Raw genomic sequence first — 17,738 nt, forward strand, 5'->3', positions numbered from 1 at the left:
GAGAATCTGATGTGGAGTTTGTGGTGGAGTCTGATCCTTCTTCGTCCGACCCTTCCCCTGAAAGTGGAGAGGACACAGAGGATCCCATCCCGTAGCTGCGCTACATGCCTCTGCACTATCCTATCCCGAGGATCGTGTCCATCATGGCAGTGGGTGGATATCAAAACATTTTCAAATCTGGTTTCCCTCTCATGAGGAAACGCCGCGCTACATTCCTGCTGCCAGAGGTTTGGTTTCAGGGCCCACGCGTATATAGAATAAAAAGGACAAATTGAACTATTTCCCTCCAATATAAAACCCTGACATTACAAAATGCATGATTTTATACCGGTATGGCTGAGAGATCAAAAGATGTGGTTATAATGGGAGTGGCTAATTTGTGAGTTTTTTGGTTTAATCTGATTCTGTGAAAAAACTAATAATCCACCAAAATAAATGTTGTTGCTAATCTTTGACATATCCAAGACTGTGATAAAAAAAAAGCCGACCCCCCCAACATTCATTATATGGAAAATAACTGCCTTTTTTGCATGTTTTTCAAAGAAAACGCAAATTCCTGTTTTCAAACTGGCTGTTCAAGTGTTAAAATTCTGAACATAATTTAACATTTGGTATTTTTGATCAGGACTGAAATTGATTGAAAGATTTAACCCCAAAAAGCTTTTAAAAATATTAATCTGTTGTCATTTTAGAGTAGTTTTTAGAAGTGGACATTTGTGTCCCGAATGACTAATATGTAACTTTTTTGTTCAATCTGATTTTGTGCAAAAACTAATAATGCAAAAAAATCAATTTTGCTGCTAATCTTTGACATATCCAAGACTGTTACAAAAAAAAAGAGCCAGTCACCAGATATGTATTTTTGGGAAAATAACAAATTTTCTCTTATTTCATCATGAAAAAAAACAGCGGTTTCATGTTTTCAAAATGGCATTTAAAGGGTTAAAATCCTGAAAATGATTACATTTTTGGTATTTTCTATTAGGGCGGAAGTTGCTTTAAAGATTGAACCCAAAAAAGTTGTGAAAAAAACCTTTTAATATAATGTTTTTATCAAAGTATTTTGCAGTAGACATTTTTGTCTCGAATGACTAATTTGCGTAGTCGATTTGTTACAGAGGGGATTAAAGACCGATTTGAAAAAAAATAGATCGAGAAAATAGCCTTGTTACCAAACGGCCTGATTTTTTGTAACAAGGCTATTTTCTCTATCTAATTTTTTAACACAACCAAAGTTATTGCAAAATGAAAAGTGAAAAATGACCCATATGGACAAAAACGTCCACAGTGATACCGGAGGGTTAAACCAATTATTTACCTTTGTCTTTGTCCCGTTTCTCCTCCTCTTTGCTTTTGTTTCTTCCCTGGGCTCCAGATAGCTTTGTTAGTTTCCACACGGGGATGGCTAATTATCTTTAGGTAGTTAGCGTCTTTTTTTCCCCGAGGCACGGCAGGTCAAGTGTTAGTTCAGAAACTCCACAAGTGGTGATAGGATGATATGGTGATACACACTCTTCTACAGTAGGTGGCGGTATAAACCTTAAAGCTGTTTGCAGTCCGCCAAAAACCGAGAGAAGAAGAAGAAGAAGAAGAACTTGGATCCATGTGGCGTCTCGTCGCTACGGTTCTCTCTCTCTGTGTGTTCCTGAGAAAGTGTGTGTGAGCTCCAGCTCTACTGATCCATCATCTCTGTGTCTGGATAAACCTCTGAATGGACTGTGTGCTCTTTCTTCTGGAGCGTTTACCTCGGACTATAGGAGCTAGCTTAGCATTCTAGCTGGAAACACGTTAGCAACACTAGTCAGATTGAGAGTTTGACGGAGAGAGAAAGGGTGTGTTTAACGGAGTCTGCAGGAAAAGGTGATCTAGGAAACATGAGTAAAGTCCAAATGCTGCTGTCGTTGAAGAAACAGCGACTCACTGCTGCTAATGAAGAGATATTTGCTCTGTTTGAACAAACAATAGCAGAGCTCGAGGAGGAGCTGTTTCTTTCCAAAGAGGAGAACAAGAGACTCCAGAAACTACTGGACGCTGTTTTACAGCCTCAGCTTCGGATACACAGAGCAGGTCTGTTCCCTTTACCCTTAATTAACACTTTACACTCTTCAGTAGCACTTTATTATCACATTAATAACACTTTAGACCAGGGGTACTCAAATACAAATCTTAAAGGTCCAAAAAAATGTTCAATGAGACAAAGGTCCGTTTATTACGGTCATTCAAACTTTTAAACAATTGCAACAAGATTCTTAACACGAGGTTGCAAAAACAAAAGTAATCTGTATGCAGTTTTCATTGTTATTGTGTCTGTGCTTGATCCTTCAGGATTTTATCGATACCGGTACTGCTTATCGGTATCGGTATTTTTCGATACTCTTATCGATACATTTCAATAATTTGGTGCTCAAAATTATAGACATGAAAACAAGATGTGAAGATTAAACAGTAATTCTATTGTAATTGCAGAAATAACTGTATAACTTATACACTAGCTTCTCAGAAGCAGACACAAATAAATAATAACTTAAAGGGGCCTGGTTCGCCCTATCATGCTTTTTGGGGTTTTCCCTCAGACAGAGGATGAAAAGAGGCATTTTTTAACATTTGAAAATCATTTACATCTTCATCCAGACATTTCAAACTGACAACCTAGCTCGACAAGAGATCGTTAAAACATTGTCCTACAGTGACATCATGCAAAACTGTGATATGAAGAAATTGGTCAAAAGGCTAAGATGGCAAAAAGACAAAGGCGAGTACGTATATTATTCTGGATTGTACTTTTAAATCATCACAAAATAAATGATGTGCTGAACTGAAACACGTCAACATGTGTCTGAAGGTTTAAACATAGAACAACGTATTTGAGCTTAAAATATGTCAATTCCTAGTAAACGACCAACAATTGCTGAACAAACGTTGACCTTTAAATGCAGTTTTCCAATTCACAATGACATCTGTAAGTTTAACTGGTTTATAAAGTATTCAATGAAAGGCCAAATTATTATAGGTGTAGGAGCTCACATTAATACACTGTCAGTGTTAATAAACAAAAAAAAGACAAGACGATGTGCCTGCAAGATTGCACTCAGGTCAACAAAACATATTACCCGTGCGCAGCAGCTAACCTGCCTGCGAGCCTTCGCTCAGGCCACATTTACACACGGCGCGGCTGAAGCCCGCTAGCACTGCGTCATTAAGTTGCTTGTGTCACCCCCTTTACAAGCAACTAATTGAGTACATAGATTGCACCTTGCACTATCGCCACTACATTTTTTAAAAGTGCACCCAGACCTTGGATCGCTTCGCTCTGTCCGCCATGCCTGCGGGAGTCTCACAACAATAATAAGAGCGCTGTTGAGAGAGATGACGAGTGGCATTTACAGTGGCCAATCAGAGGGGTCTCAAACCGGATACATCACACGGGATGAGGGTTCCCAACCAACCAGAATGGTTTAAAGTTAAACGAAGGAAGTAGACGTAACAGATATACCGATAGCAGCACCGTTTGTCCAGCGGCTTAACGGTATACCGATACCGTCCAATCAGGTACCGGTATTGACTTAGTACCGGTTCTCGGTACCCATCCCTAGGAACAGTCGGACATGCAGAGCGCTGTTTGCAGTGGACATAGCAGAGAATTTTGACTCGTTGTGTTGCGGCGATATCTCGCAGATAACAGATAATACATATGAAAAGTATAATTTGCTCAGAGTCCAGAGACAGTTGTGGTTCGGTCCGGATACGGACCGGAGTCCGGACTTTGAGGGTGCCTGCTTTAGACCCTTTATCAGCACTTGCTGCAGGTAGTACATCCTGAAGTAAAAGTACACCACACTGTGAAAATACTCCATCACAAGTTAAAGTACTGCATTCACATCGTAAGTAAAATTATGTAAGTATTATTAGACACATGTACTTTATTATAATAATTAAAATATATTATGGAAGAGCAAACCTACCAAAATAAATATATTTATAAAAATACATACATTGAATAATATGCCATTTAATGTACTGATTTAAATATGACCCATGCATGTGGGCACTAGTTGGTTAAATGTGACATACATTGATAGTTTAGTTTTAATGTGCTTCTTTATTCACCTTTTCTTTTTAAATGTGTAAAAGCAAATAAAAACAAATACTTTGCATTAATTCAAATTGCGGGAGAATAATTCATAAAGAAATGAATGAATAAATATTAGGGATGCTCACTCTCTACCGATCGATCGGGCTCTCTAAAAATGCCGATCGCATGACTTAAAATGATGACGTAAAATACATGACACTTTTCTCTGTGCGCGGCAAAACAAGCTCGCCAAAATGGCTTCACCAGTCTGGCAGTATTTTAAGGTGTCCGAAAAGGACAATAAAATAGCGGTATGCAACGTGTGTGAAGCAGAAATCCTGCAGCTCCACCCGCTGTGACGGACCGGTGAGCGGAGCACACACTAAGAGTTACACCTAACACACTTAGCTATTTGATCTACCTCTGGAACAAGCTGAATTAGGTATAAACAGTGTTCGAATTACCCATTTGCTTTCCGGGGAGCCCTATTTATTTATTTATTTTTTGGCAATCATATAGGCAGACCTGAAAGATGTATATGTTTCCTGCATTAACATGCATTAACATTGATTGCCAATAATCCTTGTATTATTTTAAGAATTGGTAACACCACACCATAAAGATTCATTTAAAAGCAAAACAATGGGGTGCAAACTATTTACATTGCAATTATAATTGTTTAATTCTTTGGATGTTATTTTCTTAATTTACAAAATAACAATGTAACTAGTTGATAAATAAAAAACGAACACTGAAGGCCTTCCAAAGACCAGGGGCAGAAGTATATGGTGATTTAATCGCAGTTATATCAATCAATGTTAACTTGGAAAACCACACTTTTTATATTTTAACTCAATAACATTAGGTGACATTATTGTGGCACATCAGTAAAGCCTTAAATAGAAATATATAAGGTGGCAGACTTAATGTAATGAATTTTAACTGAACAATAACTGAATGAGTTGGTTTCACTCTTAGACCAGCAGGGGTACCAAATCTATGCAGACTGCTGCAATAAGTACATGAATTAACTGTCTCATCGATGTTTGTCTGAATGAATATGATACTATTAACAATCATATAATTCTGTCAATCACTGTTATGATTCACATATTCACTTATTATTGAAAAAACTATATTGGAGGAGTTAATGATGAATGTTCCTCAAGATGCTTGCTCACCCTCCTTCAAATTTGAAAGAATTAATTACTATCATATATCAAAATTCATAAGAATCAAAGGAACAGTTCAGCGCCCCACAACTTTACTGCAAACAGTTACAACCTTGACTTTACATCAGAAAGAACACGCATTAAAGAAGTGCATCAGTTAGGGTTAAAAACGTGTATCGTGCTAAAACACATCGCTGCAGTTATTATCCAGTGGAAAGCCCTTACGTAGGCTACTGCTGGCCTAGTTATATGAAAGTTACTTTTGTTTGGCTGGGCAGTGTAGTTTTACATACCGTCTTCTTTGACTTTCCCAGTACTTAAAACTGTTATCTCAAAGAAAAAATATGTATACACATATTAAGACCCAAAGCTTTAGTGCGTTTTGATTCAATGCTGAGTACAGCCAAACTTGACAGTCTATTCTCTGTCATTGTAGACGGCAAATACCTCATTCCTTCCGTCTACTTACTTGGGTCCGATCCGAATCATAGACCCTCCGAATGCTTTTTGTTTTGCACCGTCCCGTTCAAATGGAATCATATTTCCACGCTCGCGCCAGAGCCGGGACAGGGGTTACAAGACTCGCGTCTTGTGCTGCATTCACTTGCACTCGGACATTAAAGATTTTCTCTCATAAATGTCCGATGAGCCACAACTTTTATTTCAAAACAAAGCTGCCAACTGGGGTGGCAGCTGGGATGGCAAGGCTATTTTTAGGGTGGCAGTTGCCACCCCATGTCACCCCGGTAGATCCGCCCCTGCCAAAGACACAAGCAAAATATGTTATAAGACTTCTTTATTGTCAGTTTATTCTTTTAAATTGAGAATAGAGAACACTGATAACTAATGTTGGTGCACATTTATATAAGTTTGATTATGATCAGGAATATCCCATCTGTACTTTGCAGTCCTGTCCCAAGTACAAGTTAAGCAGCTATTAATCAACGTCTACATTTAGTACATTTAGTTTGCTACCGTCGACAGACTAACTAACCCCCCAGTGAATTTCTATCCACCAGGGCGTGCAATGATTTTGCCTCCTTCTTCACTGACAAAATTCAGAAAATCTGACAAGCAGTCAGTGCCTCTGTATCAGGTACAGAAAATGTGTTGTCCCTATGTCCACCTAATATCAATACAAACACCATGACACAATTCCATCAGATTAATGATAAAAACCTGGAGGACATTATTCAACTTCTGAAATCCTCCTCCTGCTGCCTTGATATTATTCCAACAGGATTTTTCAAAGATGTTTTGCCTTGCATAGCCTCAGATCTACTTCATATAGTAAACAAATCTCTTCACTCAGGTATTTTTCCACAGGCCCTGAAAGCTGCAGTCATTAAACTGCTCTTAAAAAAGAATAATCTAGACGCTTCAGTGATGAACAATTACAGGCCCATATCAAACCTCACATTTCTAGGTAAAATCATTGAAAAAGTTGTTTTTCAACAGCTGAGTAACTTCTTGCAACTGTTTCGATGTGTTCCAGTCAGGCTTTCGTCCAAACCACAGCACTGAGACTGCTCTTGTAAAGATCTTCAATGACATCCACTTAAACACAGACAGTGGCATAACTTCAGTGTTATTATTAGATCTCAGTGCTGCGTTTGACACTGTTGACCACAACATAATACTAGACCGACTGGAAAACTGGGTGGGACATTTTCGGCAACAGTTCTACATTGGTTTGAATCCTACTTAAAGAGCATCTTGCAGGTTTTTTTTTTTTCTACATTTATGCTTAAACTTGCTTGAAAATAAAAAAAAAAAAAAAAGTGAATGTCGGATTTGATATGTTTTACGAGACATAAGGGCAGGAATTCAGAGGGAAAGGAGCAAATGGAGCGAGCTTAAGTTTCACTTTCGATTGCATGATATAGCCCAGCGCAACACCTCCGTCAAGCATGTTGCCACTTGTTTGTACCATTTTCAGGCGATTTGTAATCTGTTCTAGAAAAACGATGTGTTTTTTAGGATTTCAAGAAGCATATAGAACAGACCTGGGCACTGTACGGCCCCCGGGCCACATACGGCCCTTTGGTTGACTCTGACCGGCCCGTGTAAGGTTAATTGGAAATTACAAAATAAACATATTTTCTAATTTTACCTCATGCATGGACTAAAGCTGCAATGCTTTTATTTTGAAGTTGTTTTTTATTCACGTACATAATGACGCAATACGTCAAATCAAGACGTGCGCGTTATTGGATAATTGTCACAAGACGACTTTAGCGCTCAAAAATGTCAGCTGATGCTAAAAAAAGAAAGGTAGATGCCGAATGTAGGGTTTTCAACAAAAATTGGACTTTTAAGTATTTATTTACTGAAGTCGGAGGTAAAGCCGTGTGTTTAGTTTGCGGGGAGCAGATCGCCGTGTTCAAGGACTACAATTTGAGTCGGCATTACGAGACGAAACACGTGGAGAAATACAAAAACTTGACTGATGCTGAAAGGGCGCGCACATCGAACGCTTTGCTAGCTAAGCTGCAAAAGCAGAAAGGCTTTTTTACCAAGCTTCACACATCCAAGGATGCAGCAACCAAGACCAGCTTCGTGATATCCCACAAAATAGCTAAACACAGTAAGCCATTCTCAGAGGGGGAGTTTGTCAAAGAGTGCTTAGTGGACTCTGCAGCACTAATATGCCCTGAAAAAAAAGAAGCCTTTGAGCAAGTCCCGCTGTCCAGGCGAACCGTGACGAGAAGGATCGAGGACATTGCGGGGAATCTGGAGCTTCAGCTGCAACATGAAGTGGCAAGTTTTGACTTTATCTCCTTGGCTTTGGACGAGAGCTGTGATGTCCGCGACACAGCGCAGTTACTCGTATTTGTCCGTGGGATAACGCCGGACTTCAAGATTACGGAGGAGCTGGCAGCAATGCGGCCGATGAAAGGGACGACGACAGGGAGCGATCTGTTCACGGAGGTAAATGCGTGCATGGACACGCTGGGACTGAAATGGGACAGACTGGCAGGTGTCACAACAGACGGTTGTCCAAATCTTACAGGTAAAAATGTTGGACTTTTGAAACGTATGCAAGATAAAGTGACTGAAATCGACGCAGATCAGAAATTGGTATTTTTGCATTGTATTATACACCAACATGTGTTGTGCAAGTCAGTGCTAAAAATTCACCATGTTATTGATGTTGTTACTAAAATAGTAAACTTCATCAGGGCACGGGCATTGAATCACAGACAGTTTGTTGCACTTTTGGAGGAGCATGAGACTGAGCATAGTGACATCGGCTACCACACAGCTGTCAGATGGCTCAGCCTGGGCAAAGTGCTAAAAAGAGTTTGGGACCTGAAAGCAGAGATTCAAGAGTTTTGTGAGAAGAAAGGCAAAGACATCCCAGAGCTCTCAGACGAGGACTGGATGGCAGATTTTGCATTTGCTGTTGATGTGACTGCACTGATGAATGAACTGAACACCAAACTGCAAGGCAAGGGCCTTTTTGTTCATGAAATGCACAGCCTGGTGAAGGCTTTCATGAGAAAGATGCAGTTTCTTTCAAGCCAGCTGGAGAGCAACACTCTCACTCACATGCAAACCCTGAAAGAAGTCACACCATCAGCTGATCACCTCCGCAGGTACTCATCCATGTTAGGAGCATTGCATGGTGAGTTTTCAAGGCGATTTGAAGATCTCCGAACAATCGAGGATGAAATGCTCATGATTTCCTCTCCCTTTACCTGCAGTATGGATAATGCACCCAGTGATGTTCAGCTGGAACTCATTGACCTGCAGTCTGATGCAGTACTGGCAGAGCGCTTTAACTCAGGATCTCTGCTGGATTTCTACTCTTCTCTCGAGGAGGAGAACTTTCCAAACATGAGGAGACATGCTCAGAAGATGTTGGTTCTCTTTGGCTCTACCTACATATGTGAACAAACATTTTCAAAGATGAAGTTTATGAAATCCAGGTATAGATCCTCTCTCACTGATGATCATCTGTCAGCTGTGCTTCGCATCTCCACCTCAGACATTCAACCTGACTTCGATGCACTCGTTAAAGCCCAGCAGAGACTAGATTTCTCTCACTGAACAAGAAAAAAAGAACTTAAAAACACCAAATGAGGTGGTTAGACTATGTAGGCATGTAAAGGAACCAACTAGCAGTGAACTGGGACACTTTCTTTGGAAGCCTTTTCTCAAAATCACAGTTCAGTGATGTTCAGTGACAGTTCAATATGATGTATCTTGCTCAATGTTTGGAGCAATGTTGTGATGTCTTAAGAATGCTAAGAACCTTTACAAACTTTCCAACAGTATATGAAACTCAAAATGTGTTTTGTAGTGAATGCGACTGAAAATGTTCACTAATATGAGTCAGAAATGGTGAAAAACGTTCACATTTTGTTTACCATTGTTTTGGGAAATTTGATTGAATAAATTACATTTTTTGTAAGGCAACCTCACTTTTTCATTGCTCAACTATAACATACTCTTACCAGCTTGTCAAAACAATGCTATTTACTGCTTTTTATAAAGAAATACAATTAATATTATGCAGAATTGAGTTCAGCCTTTTGGCCCGGCCCTCCACAATATTTTTTGTTTCTCATGTGGCCCCATGGAAAAAATAATTGCCCACCCCTGATATAGAACAAACAATGGATGTATTTTATGAACATGTATCCATGCTGAAAGTAGATTTAGATCATTTTCCTACGCATTTATTCACAGGTGTCTTTAACCTGGAAGTTGCTCTTTAAAGGACAGAAACAACTTTGTTTCTATAGGTAAATACAAATCTGAGTTGACAAATATGACATGTGGGATTCCTGAAGGCTCCATCCTGGGGCCTCTTCTCTTTAACATATACATGCTACCACTGGCATAGATAATGCAGGGGTTCCCAAACTTTTCAGCCCGCGACCACCAAATTAACAGTGCCAGAGACTGGCGACCCCCTGTCGACGGGGGGGGGGGGGGGGGGGGGGCGGGGTAGCTAGTGTATTAATTTCAGTTTTCCGCACTCTCGCGGGAATATCTCCGCAATGGAGGGAGCTTAAGTTTCACTTTCGATTGCATGACATAGCCCAGCGCAACACCTCCGTCAAGCATGTTGCCACTTGTTTGTACCATTTTCAGGCGATTTGTAATCTGTTCTAGAAAAACAATCTGTTTTTTAGGATTTCAAGAAGCATATAGAACAAACAATGGATGTATTTTCTGAACATGTATCCATGCTGAAAGTAGATTTAGATGTGTTAGGAGTGAGATACAGATTATTATTTAATATATGCATCTGATGAAGCATTGCATGAAGTCTGTTGATGATCAGAGGCTGTTGTTGGGGCTGCATAAACGTTTTTTTATTTTTGTTTTGTAGGCAGACCATGCAGGCCTCAGAGAGTTAAACTTGGGCCTGCGACCATAGTTTTATGGTATTTTGTTTTGAAAATCCACAGCAGAGGTTTGTCGTACTACATGCGGTGTATTTTGCATATCTCTCAGTAGCCAACAATCTGTGAGTCTGTTGGCTCGGACATAAACTCGTGTTTAAAATAATACTACATAATAAATGTAGTCTACATTTCATAATAAGAGGTGTAAAACCTGAGAGGATTTTAAATCGCATTTGAACTAAATGCTTATACAATCCGTAGTTGTATTTGTATTGTTGATTTAATGTGTAAACGAGGCGATATAGAGAAGGTTAAGCTGTCATTATTAGGCTGTCATTTGTTATATACTGTTGGAATGGGTAAGCAGGCCTATTGTTTTTGGATATTTGTGGAGTCAGGTGGTCCATGAGTGTTTTTAATTGGTTAAGTGGTCCTTGGTATGAAAAAGTTTGAGAAACACTGCACTAGTGGATTGTCAAAGGGGGAGCCTCGTTGCGGGGAAATTATACAGATGGCTACTCCGCCCCTGAAAATATCTATGCAAATGTTATTATTAATAATTATTATTTATTTTTTTTAATTAATCTTTTTTTAATACATTTTTTATTTTTTTATTTTCCATTTTAATTTTGTAATCATCTCGCGACCCCCGCTCTGGGTCTCGCGACCCCCACTTTGGGAACCCCTGAGATAATGAAAAACAACAAAATAAGTTACCATAGCTATGCAGATGACACTCAAATTTACGTAACAATTTCACCAGGAGACTATGCTCCAATTCAAACACTGAGTAAGTGCATTGAACAAATCAATGACTGGATGTGTCAGAACTTTCTCCAATTAAACAAAGATTAAACTGAGGTAATGGTTTTTGGAGCCAAGGCAGAACGTATAAAAGTTAGCGCTGAGCTTCAGTCTGCAATGTTCAAAACAACAGAGCCAGAAATCTAGGTGTAGTCATGGACTCTGACCTGAGTTTCAACAGTCACATTAAAACAGTTACTAAATCAGCTTACTATCACCTAAAGAACATATCTAGGATTAAAAGACTAATGTCACAGCAGGATTTGGGAAAACTTGTCCATGCTTTTATCTTCAGTAGACTGGACTACTGCAATGGTGTCTTCACAGGTCTCACTAAAAAATCTATTAGAAAGCTTCAGCTGATTCAGAACGCTGCTGCTCGAGTCCTCACTGACACTAAGAAAGAGGATCACATCACTCCTGTTCTGAAGTCTTTAAACTGGCTTCCTGTGTGTCAAACAATAGATTTCTAAATACTGCTGCTGTTTATAAAGCACTGAATGGTTTAGGCCCATGTTGGCTGTGAGCCAGCCGCGAGCATGGTCGCGCGCATAGACTGTATATATAAAGGTCGCGCGCCGTGCTTGTTGCCGCGTTTTGATTACATCATCACAACAACACGTTAGGTTACCAAACTTATAGGTGCATCTGTTGTTGTTGAAGGCCTGGCTGTTAGTCTTTATTTACACTATTTTGTTGTAGGCCTACTGGCCTAGATGTTTGTTTTAAAGCACCTTGGCTTTGTTCTGAATGCACTTTGTTGTAGTTATCCTACAGAGAAAAGAAAATGCACTTGACTTGGAATGAATGTACTGTATGCATTCAAAAGTGCTGAATAAATGTTTTATGGACCCATACTAGTGATTATTATTTAAGTTAAGTTTTGCCATAATCATGTCTTTTTCCATAATCAGGTAGCTGAACAATAGTGGTAAAAAATGTATACATTATTTATATATATAGATATATATATAGATATATATATATATATATATATATATATATATAGATAGATAGATAGATAGATAGATAGATAGATAGATAGATAGATAGATATATATATAGATATATATAGATATATATATATATATATATATATATATATATATATATATATATATATATATATATATATATATATATATATATATATATATATATATATATATATATATATATATTTCTATTAATCATTTTCGGCCTTTCGGTTTTCGGCCAACTCTTTCCTATTTTCGGTATCGGTTTCGGCCAAGAATTTCCCATTCGGTGCACCCCTAATATAAATAAACTTGCCTAGCCTTACATATAGTTTATTATCATTTGTAGTCATGCATAGTACTGCCTTCCTGATTGCTTTCTTTTTGAGAAACCTATTCTGTAACTACCTGGGTTTTAAGAGAGTCAAATACCCTATGTGACTGTTCAGTCTCATAAAACATGCTCAATTTACTTTTTGAAAACACAAGCTCACAATAAAGTCAGATGGGAGATCTACAGAAGCAAAGTGTGATAGACAAAGATGCATTCCTATATTAAACAAACAGAAAGGAAAACGTTGTTGTTCCACGAGGCAGTTGTAGCCATAGCAAATGGACTAACCTTCAACCTTCAACTACCTGCTGCCTGAAATCCCTGTGACATCACTGCAGATTGTTGTAACCAACTAGCTGTGTGGGACATTATCACAATACATATTTAAGTTAATTGACTTGGATTGTAAAGGTCTTTCGCTGTTGTTACTAGCTTTGTCAACATGCTTTGGTGAAGGCCTGTTCTTTCAATATGATGGATATTATTAGATGTCCACAAGGACAACATAGGTTGTTTGTTTTACTGTAATTGCAATGCTAATACCAATTGAGCATAGTGGTAGCACTAACTGCTAACAAGGTTTTGATATTCAGAGTCTGGCTGTTAGTGCTTGCTAGCACGTTATGCTATTGGCTTGATTGTACATGCTAGTGTGATAAGGCCTATGGAAGATGCTAATGTTATTTAACTTCTAGATCCTTTCATTTTTTACTTACAGTGAAACTCAATATGTTTTTTGCATACTGTCTGCCAATCACTCTGTTTTTTAAATATTGAGTTAAAGTCACACATTTTAGAACATTGATACATTTCTTAAAGCTACTTTCCTAACAAACACATGCAGTTGTAGCAATCGCTACGAGAATGCACTCTGTGTGAGCTGCACAAGGCACTTTGCGGTAGATTCACGTCTCTGATGATCTGAAAAGCTAAATGATGTCAGAAATGTACACAGCTTTTTCTTGTGTTGAAAGAGATCAGCAGGTCAATGTTACTTGAGCTAGTTTTTAGATGTATCATGGCATAGACAAATGTCTCCTATAACCCACAGCCTATGGCTGTTACTGGTGGGTTATAGCATCATTTTATATCTGAATTGTGCTCTGGTAGGAATTCACACCCAACATGTTAATAACAGTCAAGTTTTTTTTTAACTCTATGGTTTTACACAGTTTTTATAACGTGAAATTCATATATTTAACAATTAAATCGTCAAATTAATACCAATGTAGCAATAAAGTGAAAGTCAAAATGTGTTAAGTAGTTTTGTTTTTTTACCATAATAGGATAGTCAATACCTGTGTTTTTCAGTTTATAAATGTAAAGTAGTGGTTAAATTAAGCAAAATTACAAAATATTTCTTTCTTTACTCATATATTTTCTTGCAATTATGATTTTTTTTAAATGAGTATTAAAGTATTTGTTATGTATTTGATAGTGATCTATAGCCATAATAAAAGTATTTTTTAGTAAAATTACAGAAAATGCTGCCAATAGAAAATCATTTATTTTTACGGTTAGTTTTCGCATTTAAAAACTGCAAAAAAAACTGATTAATAATGTGTTCCTTTTTTTTTTATTTTTTTTAAATACATGACACATTTCAATGAACCGTTTATTCTTGTAAATTGATTATGATTTCCTGTAATTATGAAATACAGCAAAAAACTATTATTTTTTCTGGGGAAAAACTGTAAAAAACAAAAATGTTTACAGTGTGGTACTGTATATAAGAAACACACATATTTGAACATTTAGCAGGCTTCCTCATCCATAATCATTTATACAGGTGCAATTTTGAACATGGACAGCAGTAAAATGCAACATACAAAATAATCAAGAAACAACATAAATTAAACACTGATAGGGAACATTTTACTGCACCATCATTACTGTTACATAGGAAGGTGCCGTCAAATGTTCTGTTAATACTTGCATACTTTTACTTAAAGAAGGTTTGAATGCAGGATTTTAATTTGTAACAGAGCATTTTCATTCTTTACTGTAGGCGTAGTGTATCTGTGAACGATCCCAAATACAATTCATTGTTTACATTGCGGCTAGTGCTACGCCAGAAGAAAAAACCCTTTTACATTTTTAACTGGAAGTGGAAAGGGGCTGGGCTACATGAGGTGACTTGAGCCAACACAAATACACAATAGGTGGGACTAAGAAAGATAATGTGAAAATATAAAAACAAAGGCATTAATTAGGGCTGCAAAATGTCCCCCATTGTAATGGTGATGAGATTTTTAAATGCTAACACTTAACAGTTTGTTCTGACTGTGTTTCCTGTTTCCTGCAGACGTCCAGCAGCTGGTGGTGGTTAAAGAAGAGCCTCTCCCTGACCAGCAGGAGTGGAGCACCAGTCTGGACCAGGAGGACCCAGAGCCCCCCCCACACATTAAGCAGGAACAGGAGGGAGAGGAGCTTCAGGAGCTGGAGGAGGCTGATATCACCAAGTCCACTTTCACTCCTGATCCTGTGAAGAGTGAAGATGATGAAGAGAAACCTCAGTCCTCTCAGCCTCATCAAAGACAAACTGAACACATGGAAACAGAAGCTGATGGAGAGGACTGTCGAGGACCAGAACCAGCCAGGAACTCAGATCCAGAGAGCAGTTTACAACCAAATACTGAGGACCACACTGAAGACTCTTCTGAACCTGACACTGGAGACTCTTCTGAACATGAAACTGAAGACTCTTCTGAACCTGAGACTGAAGACAGTGCTGATTGGAAAGAGACCAGAGAACCTGCCTCAGGCTCAAACTCACTGAAAAACAGACATGAATCTGTCAGTGATCCACAACGTAGTGCTGAAAAGAAACCATTCAGCTGCTCAGTCTGTAAGAAAGCTTTTTCACTGAGTCGAGGTTTAAAGAAACACATGAGAATCCACACAGGAGAGAAACCATTCACCTGCTCAGTCTGTAAGACAGCTTTTTCACAGAGTGCACATTTAACGTCACACATGAGAGTCCACACAGGAGAGAAACCATTCACCTGTACAGTCTGTAAGAAAGCTTTTGCACATAGTGGAAGTTTAAAGATACACATGAGAATCCACACAGGAGAGAAACCATTCAGCTGTACCGTCTGTAAGAAAGCTTTTTCACATAGGCTAAGTTTAAAGGACCACATGATAATCCACACAGGAGAGATACGACACAGCTGCTCAGTCTGTAAGAAAGCTTTTCCACAGAGTGGACGTTTAAAGACACACATGAGAGTCCACACAGGAGAGAAACCATTCACCTGTATAGTCTGTAAGAAAGCTTTTTCACAACGTGGAAGTTTAAAGGACCACATGAGAATCCACACGAGATAGACCATTCAGCTGCTCAGTCTGTAAGAAAGCTTTTTCACAGAGTGGAAGTTTAAAGATACACATGAGAATCCACACAGGAGAGGAAAAATAGATCTGCAAAGTTTTTGACAAAATATTTAAATTTAAAAAATACCAAGTGTGTTGGTAAGGGAATACATTTGTCTATTTTGTATCCTGATGCCGTTACTAGGGGTGCACCGAATGGGAAATTCTTGGCCGAAACCGATACTGAAAATAGGAAACAGTTGGCCGAATGCCAAAAGGCCGAAAATGATTAATATATATATATACATATATATATATTTTTTTTTGTTGTAGGCCTACAACAAAATAGTGTAAATAAAGACTAACAGCCAGGCCTTCAACAACAACAAATGCACCTATTAGTTTGGTAACCTAACGTGTTGTTGTGATGACGTAATCAAAACGCGGCGACAAGCACGGCGCGCGACCATGCCTGCCGCTTGGAGATATTTAAAAGTATCAGAGAGGCGCGGATTGCGATTTGTAAAACGTGTTCAGCTGACATTTCTCGAGGGGGTGTAACTGCAAAGACTTTCACCACTTCGGGATTACTCCACCACTTGAAATCAAAACACCCGGACATATGCGGAGTATGATCAACGTAACCCTGTTATCTGATATTTTTTCGGTGCTAAAACCCTTTCGGCCGAAAGCTGAAATGGCCTTTTTAACCATTTTCGGCCGATAATTTTCGGTGGCCGAATATTCGGTGCATCCCTAGCCGTTACATGTAATACGTAACTCCCTAAGCCTGATTTCACCCACCTGCAACCGATTCACTAATAATCACAAATGTTCATTTCTTCGACCCCTTGACTCGACTATTTCTCGTTTAATAATCGTTACATCTCCTCAGGACCAAGTTCCCGTGTCCTGCCTTTGACCTGCTGATCACCCACTGCTCATTTAAGGTGGACTCACCTTTGCAAGGGACCAGCTAGTCTTGGTGTCTTAATGCAAACGTTTTGTAAAGTGTTGCTAGACCAACAACATGCTGTGTGCTCTCTGCAGGACGGTGTCTGTACTCAAAGATTGTTGATGAAATGAGAGCTTCACTCTGTTCTTGTTGTCCAAACAACGCCAACAGAGCGATACGTCTTCTTTCCAGCGGATGGCATAAATGTTATATCATGCAGTTCAACTGTCATCCATATATTAGTGATTCAAAACAGCAATGTGTGAGATAAGGCTAGTAATTGACTATTTCAACAGAATGTGAAGAGGTTACAGTCTTGAGGCCATGTCCAATGTGTTTGTGTTTTGTTTGATTAAATCGACTGAAATGAGCATTCAATGACTCAATTATTCTGAATTACTGTCATTACATCATGGGTTTGCATTGCAATATTAGAACGCATAAAACCCAACTTTATTTCTTCCAAGTTGCGGGTGTTCATTGTTTAGAAGTCTGCTGTGTTTCATCCAAGCTTCCACTTCGTGCTCCGATAATGCTGAAAGTATCTGTTGTATGCTTTACCTGCTCCAGTAACACAAGTTTAATTGACTGGACAGAGACAACAGATAGTGGATGGATCCAGAGGAGAACCAGAAGATAGTCCGCATAGAGCCTTCAGGTTCTGAAAATGATCAGGGACAGAGCTAGAAAAAAACTCCAAAAACCTGAATAGAGCTAGAAGATAGCAAAGCCAAGAAAGACCCAGACAG

General features: G+C 38.7%; 2 protein-coding genes across 2 annotated transcripts in view; one reads left to right on the plus strand and one right to left on the minus strand.

The window, feature by feature from the left end:
• Positions 1–17,738, minus strand: part of LOC307013548 (uncharacterized protein) — a gene marked incomplete at its 3' end in the record, with an annotated part of 315,140 nt that overhangs the window by 98,203 nt on the left and 199,199 nt on the right. The window lies entirely within an intron of this gene.
• Positions 1,890–17,360, plus strand: LOC307013410 (uncharacterized protein; the record flags this gene model as incomplete). The annotated part of the gene is made up of 2 exons (XM_079640807.1): positions 1,890–2,067; positions 15,025–17,360. The coding sequence occupies 2 exons, from the start codon at positions 1,890–1,892 to the stop codon at positions 16,047–16,049; spliced, it is 1,203 nt and encodes a 400-aa protein (XP_079496933.1). The 3' UTR covers positions 16,050–17,360.

Source organism: Notothenia rossii (genome assembly GCF_949606895.1).
Source record: "Notothenia rossii genome assembly, chromosome: 7".
In the NCBI taxonomy this organism is placed as follows: domain Eukaryota; kingdom Metazoa; phylum Chordata; class Actinopteri; order Perciformes; family Nototheniidae; genus Notothenia; species Notothenia rossii.